The 14,923-nt window shown below is 40.1% G+C and overlaps 1 protein-coding gene across 1 annotated transcript in view; it reads left to right on the plus strand.

Annotated features, from left to right (window-relative positions):
• The window catches only part of samd10b (sterile alpha motif domain containing 10b), an 86,948-nt gene extending 76,142 nt beyond the window's left edge, over window positions 1-10,806 (plus strand). The window contains exon 5 of the mRNA XM_056235323.1: window positions 9,617-10,806. Coding sequence (XP_056091298.1) covers window positions 9,617-9,639 — 23 coding nt within the window. The 3' untranslated portion in view covers window positions 9,640-10,806. The remainder of the gene's footprint in view (window positions 1-9,616) is intronic.
• The last annotated feature ends 4,117 nt before the right edge of the window (window positions 10,807-14,923 follow it).

The raw sequence follows: 14,923 nt of genomic DNA on the forward strand, positions 1-14,923 counted from the left end.
ATATATTATATTATATTATATTATATTAATCACTCTTCAGAGGAAGTGAATGAGAGGTGCAACTATAAAAATTGTGTTACAACAACTTGACTAACAACATTATAGGTCATATATATATATATTGGCATAGATTGTGTTGGACTTAACTTTTTACAATTAGACCATTTTAATTAGACTGATTTTTTTATAGAAATATTAGTATTATATTTTTAATTTAATTTAATTTAATTTAATGCTTGTTTAGGGTTTTTTAAAGTAATAAATGAATTATCAGCCATTTACATATATAATATAATATAATAATATAATATAATTAGTGCTGTCAAATCGATTAATTACGATTAACCACATCAAACATAAAATTATTTGTTTACATGATATATGTGTGTATGTACAGTATATTATTATATGTATATATTGTATATACACACAGACACATATATAATATACTGTATATAAATATAATAATATATATACACACACATTATGTAAACAAATAATTTTATGTTTGATGTGATTAATCGTGATTAATCGATTTGACAGCACTACTTAATTATAATAATAGAATAGAATAGAAATCAGCCAATCAAATTCAAAGACCAGAAATCACTGTTGTATTAAATCCCATTAGTTAATGCATTAATTAACATTAACTAACAATGAGCAATACATGTGTTCTAGTATTTATTAAACTTTATTCAAATAAGTTAACATTAAGAAATGCTACCAACATAACATAACATACTGTATATCCATGTTTTATTCGGCATTGAGTCTTTTGGGATGCAAGTCTTTTTTGGGATACAAAACCTCTAATTTTCTCTTCGTTTGAAGCTCACTTAAATACAACTTTCAAAGGACAACCAGCAGTTAAAGACACAAAGTATCAGGGTCTCCTCGGAGCGAGACGCGTCCTCAGAACTCCCGCCTCAGCAAGTGTCAAACCCCAGTGTACCCCGCATTAACAAGGAGAGGGAATTAGAGGTCACTTAATCGCTGTGTCAGGGAATTCTACCAACAGCTTAGGGGGCAAATTTAATTTAACAGTTCACCAAGTCCTGGCCTCCGTGCGGTGATAAAGGAATAATTGAGCCACCCAATGGGAAAATCCTCACCTGAGAGGTTCAGACAGAGGACTTGTGTGAGGGTTCAACAGGTGAAGGGTGTTGGAGAGAGGAGGACGGTCGAATAGAAGTCCCCCCAAAGCTGATTAGTTGGTTTCTGATAGTTGACATCACCTGTCAGTGCGAGTTAAATCTGTCTCCTGGGCACCGCTGGGCTGGCATGGCTGGAGGACACAGCTTGTGCGAGTTTATTCTTAGACGCGTCTCTCAGCCAGCAGGGTTTCCAGCGGGTGTCTAAAGAGAGGCCTTCTATAGCGGCCTGTCATTTTTGATTCAGTGGGCATGAATGAAAATATGAAATATTGATCGGGTGAAAAACTAGACAACCACTCTGGCCATAAAAGGGTCTTGATCTACGTTTTGGATGATGTTGATGTAAATTAACTGAAGGGGCAAGTGTTTTTGGTGTTTATGTCGGAGGTTTTGTGCTTCTTAATTCTTGGGAATTAAAGGGAAAGTTCAACCCAAAATGAAAATGCGGTCATCATTTACACACCCTCATGTCGTTCCAAACCTGTATGACTTTTAATTAGCGAATTCTCGAATGGTGTGAGTCTTAACCAATGAAATGTGATTTTCATACCCATGATGTAAACAAAACCAGCATATTGCTAACCAGTCGTAACATTGCCTTGCTGTGATTAATCATAACACCCCGTGCGGTGCATTGTGATGTCATGAAAGCGTCCATCCTCTGAAAACATAAAAAAATAAACACGATTAATTTCAAATTTTCAAGCTTTTAATGAAATATTTTGTCAATGCTTGTTTTGTAAGTTGATAGTGAGTGTTAATCTCGGCTAATCTTCTCGGAGCAATTGACGTGGAACATTTTGCTCAACTTATTAATGACTACTTCAGCGATTATGTTCCATCACCAAAACAAGGTGGACAGTAATGTTGCAAATCTTGAACAATATTTGGGCGTGGACACAATATGAAACTGTCATGACTGTATTAAAATGAACTTTGCTACTAGCTGTGTTGATCCCTATTAATCTGGCTGCACATCCATGCAGGAAACATCTTTTTTATATAAACTTGTTAACATGAGATGGGCAATTTGTTGTTTATTGTTATTATTGATATTTTGTTGCATGATTTTGCTACATGGATTGCTACATGTGTAGCCCTTAACCAATGATAACTCACTTCTCAGACTGACTGCTAAGCAGAAAAGGTTTAACATATATTTTCCCTATAGATATCGGTTTGGTCTTGGTGTGTGCCAAATTTGGTGTTATTACCATGGATTTTGAGGTATGATTGCTAGCTGATTTTGTTTGAACCTTCAGAAAACTTTTCAAAATTTACTTTACTGACTCTATCGAAATCCAACAAATCATAGATCATTTTAAAGGTTTTTTTAATGGAGAATGTGAAAATAACAAGAACAAATTTTTGAAAATTTGTTCGTTCTGACTTATTTTGCCAGCAAGGGTCACAAATATGCCCATATTAGCTTTTTTTAGCAGCTTTTTTCCTTTACCAGGACATTGGACATTTAGCAGGAAAGTGTAGTGAGAGATTTGAGGGTATAGGTTCAATACACACCTCGGCTCTTTATATGTCCTGAACCTGAGCTCTGTATGTCCTGAACACGAGTCCCCAAAGTCTAAAGTATATATCAATGTACCCTGGTACGTTATTTATATATATATATATATATATATATATATATATATATATATATATATATATCAGTAAGGTTAATAGCTTTCTGTCCCCTGCCCAATAATTTAGCATTGTTTATTAATGATCAACATGGACTTATCTTGCTCTCTCTGTTAAAGCTCATAACACTCACATGAGTGATTCGGAGCCTTAGATTGACCTTCCAGTCCAATTGCTATCTGGTATTTATCCTCTGAAATGTTGCCTCTGTACTCTTCTAAATTGCTTTGTTCTTTTGGTTCCAAGTAAGGCCAAGTAATTCAGCCCTCTTCATCCCTCGCCGAACCCTCCTCCCTTCCTCACACCGAAGCAATTTAGCCGAGAGCGAGGCAGATTCTCCCAACACTATAATTGCTGTTTCTATTGAAACACCAAACCTTATTAGCTCTTCTCCAAATTACCACCCAATCGCCCCACTGTATTAGACTCTAAACATCTCACACAAAGAGAAAAACATGTGATCCACTGCTTCATCATAGCAAACAATGCAATCATTTGTTCCTGTTAACAAAACAAGTAAGTTGCATGATAAAAGTCTCTTTTTGTAGTCTCATTGTCGTGTTTGAGATGTCACTCGCTGCCTTTGGGACTCCTCATGTGTATTTAAACACTAATATTGCGTAGACGTTTTTCCTGAAAAGGGTTCGTACATATTAATGCATGATGTTTTCATGAATCTTTTACGTGCATTTGCCATGCACTTTGCTTGTGTGCCATTTAGGAGAAATGAAAGCGTAGCGTAAGTTCCACCGGGAAGACTCAATTGTTACGTCATGTATTACCTTCTCATCTATCCAATCGCGTTCTAATACGTGAAGTATAAAAGATCCTTACTTACATTCGACTGAGTTCGCAGATGCTGACGCTTTCACTTTCCACCATCCTCCCCACCTCAACCAAGACGGTCTTCGCTCCATCCTTTCCACCACCACCAGGTCGGTCCCTTCCAAAACCCCAAGGGGGGGTCGGCTGCGCCCCTGCCTTCATCTTCAGGCAGGATATGCAGAATCCGTACCCTCGGATCGCGAGTTATGGATGGGCCCTACGCCAAAGAACTTATTGCATATATGGCTTGTTGGACTGTTAATAACAGTATCTTATCAGTATCTTATCTCCCGAGTCTTTCTGGTAGAACTGTAAAATCGAAAGGCTTTAATGTTTTATTTCATACCAGGAAATGAAGATCTGGGAAAAGTCATTGTACTACTTTGAAGACATTTTTAAACGCAATGGGAAATGTACAATCGATTATCGTTAAACCGGATAGATTTCGTGATGCTCAGTGAAATGATAAGTCTTCAACAAGCCAATTAAATGTTGATGTTGCAATCACTGTGAACCTGACGGGAAGTCTCGGGAAGAGAGCGACCCACACAAACTCCCTGAGTCATCCGCTAGCGTAATCAGCTTGTCTCTTCCACATGCCTGTTTCCATCAGGAGATCCTGAGGCCATTCCCAACATCTGCTACAAGCTTCTCTATTCAAATTTTCAGCTTGTTTCTTTCTTTCTTTTTTAAACATTCAGACAAAAACAAAACTCTCATTATTTATGTTTCAAAATGACTCTTTCCATGGAACAGCATTTAAATATATAAAATAAATATAAATAACATATATATACACTCACCTAAAGGATTATTAGGAACACCATACTAATACTGTGTTTGACCACCTTTCGCCTTCAGAACTGCCTTAATTCTTCGTGGCATTGATTCAACAAGGTGCTGAAAGCATTCTTTAGAAATGTTGGCCCATATTGATAGGATAGCATCTTGCAGTTGATGGAGATGTGTGGGATGCACATCCAGGGCACGAAGCTCCCGTTCCACCAGATCCCAAAGATGCTCTATTGGGTTGAGATCTGGTGACTGTGGGGCCCATTTTAGTACAGTGAACTCATTGTCATGTTCAAGAAACCAATTTGAAATGATTTGAGCTTTGTGACATGGTGCATTATCCTGCTGGAAGTAGTCATCAGAGGATGGGTACATGGTGGCCATAAAGGGATGGACATGATCAGAAACAATGCTCAGGTAGGCCGTGGTATTTAAACGATTCCCAATTGGGACTAAGGGGCTAAAAGTGTGCCAAGAAAACATCCCCCACACCATTACACCACCACCACCAGCCTGCACAGTGGTAACAAGGCATGATGGATCCATGTTCTCATTCTGTTTACGCCAAATTCTGTCTTTACCATCTGAATGTCTCAACAGAGATCGAGACTCATCAGAACAGGCAACATTTTTCCAGTCTTCAACTGTCCAATTTTGGTGAGCTCTTGCTAATTGTAGCCTCTTTTTCCTATTTGTAGTGGAGATGAGTGGTACCCGGTGGGGTCTTCTGCTGTTGTAGCCCATCCGCCTCAAGGTTGTGCGTGTTGTGGCTTCACAAATGCTTTGCTGCATACCTCGGTTGTAACGAGTGGTTATTTCAGTCAAAGGTGCTCTTCTATCAGCTTGAATCAGTCGGCCCATTTTCCTCTGACCTCTAGCATCAACAAGGCATTTTCGCCCACAGGACTGCCGCATACTGGATGTTTTTCCCTTTTCACACCATTCTTTGTAAACCCTAGAAATGGTTGTGCATGAAAATCCCAGTAACTGAGCAGATTGTGAAAAACTCAGACCGGCCCGTCTGGCACCAACAACCATGCCACGCTCAAAATTGCTTAAATCACCTTTCTTTCCCATTCTGACATTCAGTTTGGAGTTCAGGAGATTGTCTTGACCAGGACCACACCCCTAAATGCATTGAAGCAACTGCCATGTGATTGGTTGATTAGATAATTGCATTAATGAGAAATTGAACAGGTGTTCCTAATAAGCCTTTAGGTGAGTGTATATAACTTTATTTTATAGTTTCTTTGTTTCAGTGTAATTATACATTTAAGTACTGAGTAATAATAATTAACTGCATGTGCTATAGGATTAGAGTTTGTTTAAGGGTTAGTTATATGCATGTTATTATGTGTAATTAATAGTGATTACTACAGTAACTACATGTGTAAGGACACAGTCAAATATAGTATTACCTAAAATAAATATAGGCCTGGTTTCACAGACAGGGCTTAGATTAAGCCAGGACTAAGCCTTAGTTAAATCAAGACAGTTAAAAAGCGTTTATTACTTGCTATTATTCACATGCTACTGAAAAAACTACTTTTCTACTGAAATCGGGGTTTTTGGAAGTAGTGGGTCAGTATCTTAACTCCTCCCTTTCTCTGCTCTCTCTCTTTCCATTGTATATGTCATCAGATGGACGTCAGTAATCAGGTATCTTCATCAGAGACAGTGCTGCGGATAACACACATTCACCAATCATTCTGACTTTCAGCAACTCTGGCACTGATGTCACGGCAGCACAAGCCATTCCACCTGTTCCTTTCCTCAAATGCGTTTGTCTCTGATTGTCCATTGTTCGGTGACTTGAATTGGTCGTTCCATCATACTTTTATATTTTTTTAACTTTCATTTTCATCCTTTCTCGTCAGATTGAAAAAGACTATCATTGATTGCCCTGGCCCGGAAGAAACGCATCTCTAAATTGCAATCAGCTTTTTTTTTTACAATCCCTATAAACTGATTGCATTCCAAAAAAAGAAAGAAAAAAAAGAAAGAAATAATGAAATAAATCATGCCGTGTTTCCTGTCAGCTGCTACAGTTATAATGCATTCTGATGTGATCTCATTTTTTCTAGTCCTTTTTGTTTCTGCCCTTGATGAAAAGATCCTTCCTGCATTTTTCTCCGATAACACTCTCTTCTGGTGACAGATAAGAAATATCGCAAGCCATGATGTTCTTGAGAATTATGTTAATTGCTACCGTTAGACAACCTCCACTCAAACAACATCTGTCCGGTCTGTCTCACTTCCAGTGTGAATGACGGCTTGCTGCACATCTGAATGTTAAGAATTTTGTGTTGCGGAAGGTTTTTTTCTTCTTCTTCTTTTTTTTTTTAAGTACACACTAGTCAAATTACAATTGGAACAATATTTGTGCAAATCCATACCAGTTTTTTGCTCTTTTTTTAAATCTATTGAGACAAATGGCAGCCTGTCTTCTAATGCTTTCCTGTAGCTCAAACAGTAGAGCGTTGGCACTTGCAACGCCAAGGTCATGGGTTCAATTCCCAGGGAAAGCAAGAACTGATACGAATGTAAATGTGTACCTTGAAATGCAATGTAAGTCGCTTTGGCTAAAAGCGTCTGCCAAAAGCATAAATGTAAATGCAGCAAGTGCAATGTTGTACTTGGTGAGTTTACTACATAGGGAGCTGGTTATGTGAGGCAAACGTCAAAATGTATATTGCACTAAAAGTTGGTGGTGTTTTACTTTCACTAGTGTTGATTTTAGCTGGAAACTGCAGGGAATTGTATGTATAGGTACGAGTTTTACAAAAATTTTGGTACAGGCGTCTTTTTCCAATGAGCTTATGTTGGAAGGAGTGGAAGTCAGTTAAACGTAAAATCGGTTAAATGAGACAGAAACCATTTTTAGGGTAATTTTAGCAAAAGAAGCAATACAGATACCACTCATACCATTGTTGTCAGATATTGCAGTACATGTGATCTGAAGTATGTTATTGAAACATAATTTTGTCAGACAATAGATATTAGCTGTATTTGTATTAGCAATAGGTACTTTTGATTACATGAAACTTTGAATCCTTTGTGACTCTTTTGTTTTGATTCGGTGGAATCAAACTGGCCAAGTCACATAAAGTCATCGAAATTTCAGTGGTTTGACACTAGAGGCTGTTGATCTCAAGGTAAACCCTTAACCCTTAAATGCATGAATATTTTGCCAGTCATTATTACATATTAGTCTTTAGCGACCCGGAGCTATATCTAACACAGATGGATCTCTAGCTGTCGCGATAATATAAAACTCTCCTGATATTAGAGTAATAATTACAGAAGAATAAAATAAAGCATATTTTGTTAACTTTCGGAGCTTGGAAGGGTTCAGTTTGGTATGTTTTATACCATCATCACTGTCCTCATCAGAGCTCATTTCCCAGTACATTCAGCATCTGGCTCATATTCGCCATCTCAAACATATTCTCAAAACTATCGTTTTCAACTTCTTCAAAATCAATATCTTGATCACTGACAGCTTCTTCGTCAGATCCAGCATGAAGTGACAGTGACACTTATATTTGACTGAGTTCAGTACTTGCTCTGCAGTAAATCCCTGAGCCATTTCAACCTTTGCTGATAATTCTTCCTATTCTTTTGTTTGCCTCAGTAACTATGAATGAAACGTCACTTTATCATTGTGTATCAGACATTGCCAGTTTTTTTCTCTTGTTATATTTTTTATAATGAATTGATTGAGGAATTCTAAGAAGGTTGATGTCTAACTTTAGAAAATGAATGAGGAGGAAGGTAGTAAATGACGTCCCGGGTCCCTAAAGACCTGAGGTATGCTTTTAAGGGTTAACCACTCTCAAGCGGTTTGTCCTGGTATGTGTCTTAAACGCTACAGAGCTATTGGTTCAATTGATTAAGAGGTTCAAAAAGCTCAGTTTCTCCCATCACTATTTTGTATGGCCTATTGTCTACATATAGAATGGCTGCCTGCCAAGTGAACCCTCATACCTTAACAAACCTGTATGGCTTTCTTTCTTTTTCTGTGAAACATAAAGGAGATATTTTGAAGAATGTTGGCAACCAAGCGGTTTTGGTTACCATTGACCTCAATTGTGTGAAAATTCTTCAAAACATCTTTTATGTTCCACAGAAGAAAGAACGTCATACAGGTTAGGAAGACATCAGGGTGAGTAAATGACTAAATAATTTTAATTTTTGGGTGAACTATCCCTATAAGGAGACTTTGGAGAGACTGTAAATGGGCTAAAATGTTGCACACACAGATATTAGTTAAAGTAGTTTTTTTTTTTTCATTAGATTTGCAATTTTTTAAATGAAACTCCTATACATACTCCCTTGGGATTGTGGACAAATAAAGGTATCTTAAAATAAAGGTTATTTATTGGCATCAATGATTCGAACTTTTAAAATCCAAAAAGTTTTTCGATAGCAAAAAAGGTTCTTTATAGTGGAAAAAGGTTGATCTTTAGATTAAAGGTGCTCTAAGCGATGTCACGCGTTTTTTAGGCCAAAACATTTGTTGTCACACACAGCAAACATCTCCTCACTAACCACTGGCTGCCTGTCCCCTGAACACACTGTAAAGAAACGCGATCTCTGTAGACAGCCCAGGCTCCACAAACAGCAACAAAAACAAACTGCGGCGACCCGCTCCCCGAAACATAACAAACTGTTCCAGCCAATGACCGACAAGAAGGGTTTGGGGGTGTGGTTTGGGGGGCTAGTGTGCGGATGAGGAGGAGGGAGGGTCTAGCTAGCCTCCGTTTTGTTTGACAATAGTTCGAACGTCAACAAGAAGTGACATCACCCAGGATCGCTTAGAGAACCTTTAATGTTCTTCACACTAAAAAATTGCTCTTTTGAGAACTACTCACTGAAAGGTTCTTCAATTGCCATTTTATTTTTAAGAGTGTACCTTTACTAGGAACAGCCTTCACATCTGAAATGTGCACCTGATACATGGTTATATATGGGGGTGTTTTTAAGGCTTTGAATATCTCCCTGATAACATGCACATTAGTTGGGAGAACATGGAGGTCCAGAGGGATCTTGTAGATGAGAAGGTAAAGTTTGACATAGTGAGTAAATGTCTAACAACAGAGGTTCTGTGATGCACATCCCTTCTCTGCATGTTATTTCCTCCAATCACATGAATAATTTATGCTCTTTTTCATTCTTCGGTCTCTTTTCTCTCTTTACAGCTTCCTTCGGCAACATTTCTTAGCTCACTATCCTTTTGGCAGCTCTCTCGTCTTCCTGGCGGATACAAGAGTCCTTGTTCCTGCTACAGACAGACAGTCAGAGAGAGAGAGAGAATCTGCCTGGCGGTGGAGCTGTAGAGGAGACTGTTAACTCCACACCAATTTAACAGACAGGACCGTCTTTTTATGCAAAACTGGATGGGGTTTCAAAGACTCAAAAGGACAAAGTCGGACTCTAAAACTGTAATATAGTGATACGATTCAAGTCTCACCTCATCTCTACAAAACCTAGACAACCAAGCAGAGCTCTGTCAGACAAGAGCAAGGACATGGATTGGATCAAGACCACTTAAGAAGTTGATCTCAGATCCAAATCTCAGATCATGTTACGGGAGCAACACCTCTTGATTCCCTGAGGTTTAAAGTGTTCAGATGTCTGATAGCCCTGCTCTTTTGACCCAGCATCACTCGCTCAGAATGGATGTAGATGCAGTGCTGAATAAATCCTGTTTCTACAAGTGTGGGAACAACAGAAAATTCCTCCTCCTACCTCTCACAATAGATTGTATCATTCCATTTGCAGATGTAAGAAAGAGAATTATATGTAGAATAGGGCATGAAGTTTGATTATCCAACATTTCCCCATTCCTGAATTCTACACAACAGACTAAAGGGACGTTCACACTGACAAAAACAATGACTACATGATCTGAAACTGGATATTAATGACAATTTGTTTAAAAATTAACATTGAATGTTAATTATATCAAATGTGCACACTTAAAAACCAACCACCATTTTATTTCCTTCTCAGGATGTTCTATTGCTTTCTATGTTATTCCTGCTGTTACCTTCATGAATGCACTAATTTATATTTTTGATTTCAGTGTCATGTTGAAATCTTGCACACAATGTAGATGTTTAGGTTTTCTCCTAATATATCAAATAACCTGACTATGAATATACCTTTACTGTAGGAGTTACAGTATGTGTCTAGATCATTGTCACTCGTAGAAGTCCCAGTTGTCCTCCTTTACAAAGCAATAATGTAAGGCGCTGCCACATGTCTGCATGGCTGTTTTTAGAGTAGCTACCTTACAATCAGAATCTTTAGGTCTGCAACATACTCTACGCAATCAAATGCTTCTAGATTCTAGCTCAATTTGGTGTCTCGTTCCAAGATGAAGCAATTCGTAACTCTGCAAGTATATTCACTTTTTTTTCTTTCAGGTGAACTTTTGTAAAGACAGAGCAGTAGATTGAAGAGAACACCAAATAGTTGTTGGGTTTCATTGGTTCGGTCATTGGGATATTTAACCATGTTGGCTTTTGTTGGTTCAGTTTGAACATGGCAGTTGTGTTTCCCAACATACTAAATCCAAAAGTCAACTTTAAATGATTGAAATGTAGCTAGCTGTGTGAATTAGCCTTTTGAGTAATGAGGTTTGTTATCATCAAGAACGCAAGAAGGCATGTTAAGTATTTTCTATATTTCCTCTGGTATGATAAATTACCTTTTTTTGGAGAGAATACTGTAATTCTTTCCATTTTGTGATTTTGCCATTAGTTCGGTAAAATCCTGAACGCTCCACTGAACTTCACTGTGATGCAATAGCATGTTTGTTTAGGAGGCTGGAATGTTTGTCTGTGTTTAGAGAACAGGGCTGAGTTACAGTAAAATTTCATTTTCACAAAGCAGTTGGAATCTCGGAGTGATTATCTGATGCTCATGACACCAGTCATTGTTCAGTGCTTTTTCACAATGTACTCAAAGCTGACGGAAATCTGTCCAGTTGACACAAACCAGTTCAGTCCATCCAGGTTAAAAGTGGGACTGACAGGCCGGAATTCTCTCTGAAATTGTTTTGACATAATAAAAGATGGTTTGCCAGAGTGTTTTGCTGATTCCTGCATCCTGACACACAATCATTTTTTTCTCTCCAGACAAGCAATGGGTTTCTTTTCAATCTTGTTATGCAAAAATGAGGGAAATGAACATCGGTTATGTAACGACCTGCTACCAACATGATTATTCAAGACATGGTGTGGCAAAGACAGATGTATATGTGTGTTTTGGAATAAAGTTTTAAAAAATAAAGATTTTTCATATGGAAATTTTCTCTTTCACAATTGATTGAAATAATTATAGCATGGTCATCCAAATGCAAAGTTAACTGTGTTCAATATATTTTAAAAAAAAAATGCATCTAAATTTTAAATCTAAACATAAATCTTAAATATAAATGTATACTACTGTTCAAAATTTAAAAACATGTTTTGGAATTCTCTCATGCTCACCAAGGCTACATTTCTTCGATCAAATCATTAATTGTCTGATTTCCTCTGTGTTTTCCCTGTTTTGTCTTAGTTTGAGTTTTCCTTTGTTTGTTGTCATGGTTTTTGATTTGGCCTCATGTGCTTTAATCCCCATTTGTTTCAGCTTATGTTTGGTTCTCGTCTGTATTATGTTGGGATGCTTTATCTCCTGCTCTTTCATGGTCCCCAGTGTGTTTTTTGTTTTGGTCTTTTGTGAATAAAATTGACTGTTGTAAATAGATACTGCTTCTACTCTCCCTTCCTGCAACCAGCAGTGACAGAGAAACTGACCCAATTTGATGGATCTAGCAGCAGGATGGATCCTCCATCTCTCACAGGGGGATCACTTCCTCGAGGACCACACTCAGAGTTTCTTAGATCTGGCTCACCTCATTCGTTACCCTGACGACAGCCTCCATGTTTTTCTGGTCAGGACTCAATGCCCAGACGAAAACACGTCTGCCTGGAGATGGTCCTCGCTGGACGCTTTGTAAGTATGTGGAATGGGTGCTTTTTCACTGTGGATCCCCCTCCACCGTATGTGAGAGAGAGGAGGGTCCCAACCCTACAGCACCCAAACCAGTCCCCACTCATCTTTCAGAGCCCATCTAGTCCCTCGCCATGCCCGCCATGGACCCAGAAACAGAGCCCATGCCCGCCACTGACCTAGTGCTAGGTCTAACAGCCAAGCTCCTTTGTCTCCGCTGGTCCCGCCCAACAGCCAAGCTCCTTTATCTCTGCTAATCCGGCCCTACAGCCAAGCTCCTTTGTCTCCGCTGGTCCCACCCAAAACCGAAGTTCCTTTGCCTCCGCTGGTCCCGCCCAACAGCCAAGCTCCTTTGTCTCCGCTGGTGCCGCCCAACAGCCAAGCTCCTTCGTCTCCGCTGGTGCCGCCCAATAGCCAAGCTCCTTCGTCTCAGCTGATCCCGCCCAACAGCCAAGCTCCTTCGTCTCCGCTTGTCCCGCCCAACAGCCAAGCTCCTTTATCTCTGCTAATACAGCCCAACAGCCAAGCTCCTTTGTCTCCGCTTGTCCTGCCCAACAGCCAAGCTCCTTTGTCTCTGCTGGTCCCGCCCAACAGCCAAGCTCCTTTGTCTCCGCTAGCCCCGTCCAACAGCCAAGCTCCTTTGTCTCCCTAAGTCCTGCCCAACAGCCAAGCTCCTTTGTCTCTGCTGGTCCCGCCCAACAGCCAAACTCCTTTGTCTCCACTGGTCCTGCCCAACAGCCAAGCTCCTTTGTCTCCGCTGGTACCGTCCAACAGCCAAGCTCCTTTGTCTCCGCTAGCCCCGTCCAACAGCCAAGCTCCTTCATCTCCGCTGATCCCGCCCAACAGCCAAGCTCCTTCGTCTCTGCTTGTCCTGACCAACAGCCAAGCTCCTTTATCTCTGCTAATCCCGCCCAACAGCCAAGCTCCTTTGTCTCCGCTGGTCCCGCCCAACAGCCAAGCTCCTTTTATCTCTGCTAGTCCCGCCCAACAGCCAAGCTCCTTTGTCTCTGCTGGTCCCGCCCAAAAGCCAAGCTCCTTTGTCTCCGCTGGTCCCGCTCAACAGCCAAACTCCTTAGTCTCTGCTGGTCCCACTCAACAGCCAAACTCCTTTGTCTCCACTGGTCCTGCCCAACAGCCAAGCTCCTTTGTCTCCGCTGGTACCGCCCAACAGCCACACTCTTTTGTCTCCACTGGTCCTGCCCAACAGCCAAGCTCCTTTTTCTCCGCTGGTCCCGCCCAACAGCCACACTCTTTTGTCTCCACTGGTCCTGCCCAACAGCCAAGCTCCTATGTCTCCGCTGGTACCGCCTAACAGCCAAACTCCTTTATCTCTGCTAGTCCTGCCTAACAGCCAAACTCCTTTGTCTACACTAGCCCCGCCCAACAGCCAAACTCCTTTGTCTCCACTGGTCCTGCCCAACAGCCAAGCTCCTTTGTCTCCGCTGGTACCGTCCAACAGCCAAGCTCCTTTGTCTACACTAGCCCCGCCTAACAGCCAAGCTCCTTTGTCTCTGCTGGTCCCGCCCAACAGCCAAACTCCTTTGTCTCGGATCTCCTGGCTCCTCCTGCGGCGTCACCCTGTCCCTCCGGCTTCGCCTGGTTCTCCAGCCTCCCTGACTCTGACTCTGACCTCCGCTCTGCTCATCACCACACAGAGCTCAGCTGTGGGCAGCCGTTTCTTCGGCATCGTCAGGGAGAGCCATAGCGTCCATTCAGAGTCTCCTTGGACTTTTCTCCTTGCACCCCTATGGACTTGTGTTACCTTTTAGCCCTCCTTCCCACCCACAGAGTTTTGGTAACCCTCTCCCCTCCACTTTGGTGATGTTTTTGTTTATGGTGCCAGGAGGCGCCTACTGGGGAAGGGTGTAAATGTCAGGTTTCATCTGTGTTTTTCCCTGTTTTGTCCTGGTCTGAGTTTTCCTTTGTTTGATTTCATAGTTTTTGATGGGCCCTCATGTGTTACACCTAGTTAATCATGTCATTTTGTTCTGTGTATTTAATCCACGTTTGTTTCAGTTCATGGTCTGGTCTCATCTGTATTATGTTGGGTTGCTTCATCTCCTGATCTCTCCTGGTCTCCAGTGTTTGTTTTCTTTTGTAAATAAAAGTGACTGCTGCAAATAGATCCTGCTTCTTCTCTCCCTTCCTGCAACCAACCGTGACAGTAATATTGTGAAACATTATAAAAGAAAATTATAATATGATTATTATAAAGATTATAATATAAATAACAAATATTACAGTTTTCTATTTGAATGTATTTTAAAATGTAATTTATTACAGTAATGGCACAGCATTATCAATGTCACATGATCCTTCAGAAATCATTCTAATATGCAGATTTTCTGCTCAAGAAAAATTGTATGTAATAAATGTTAAAAACAGTTGTGCTGCTTAATATCTCTGAGGAAACCATTAAGGACAATTAGTCCTTAAATTTGAGTGAATCATTGAATCATTCACTCAAATTCTTTTTCAGTAACAAGACATTTCATTTGTTTGTT

This window comes from Rhinichthys klamathensis, unplaced genomic scaffold, assembly GCF_029890125.1.
Source record: "Rhinichthys klamathensis goyatoka isolate OS25496 unplaced genomic scaffold, OSU_Roscu_1.1 h1tg000419l_1, whole genome shotgun sequence".
Taxonomy (NCBI): Eukaryota; Metazoa; Chordata; class Actinopteri; order Cypriniformes; family Leuciscidae; genus Rhinichthys; species Rhinichthys klamathensis.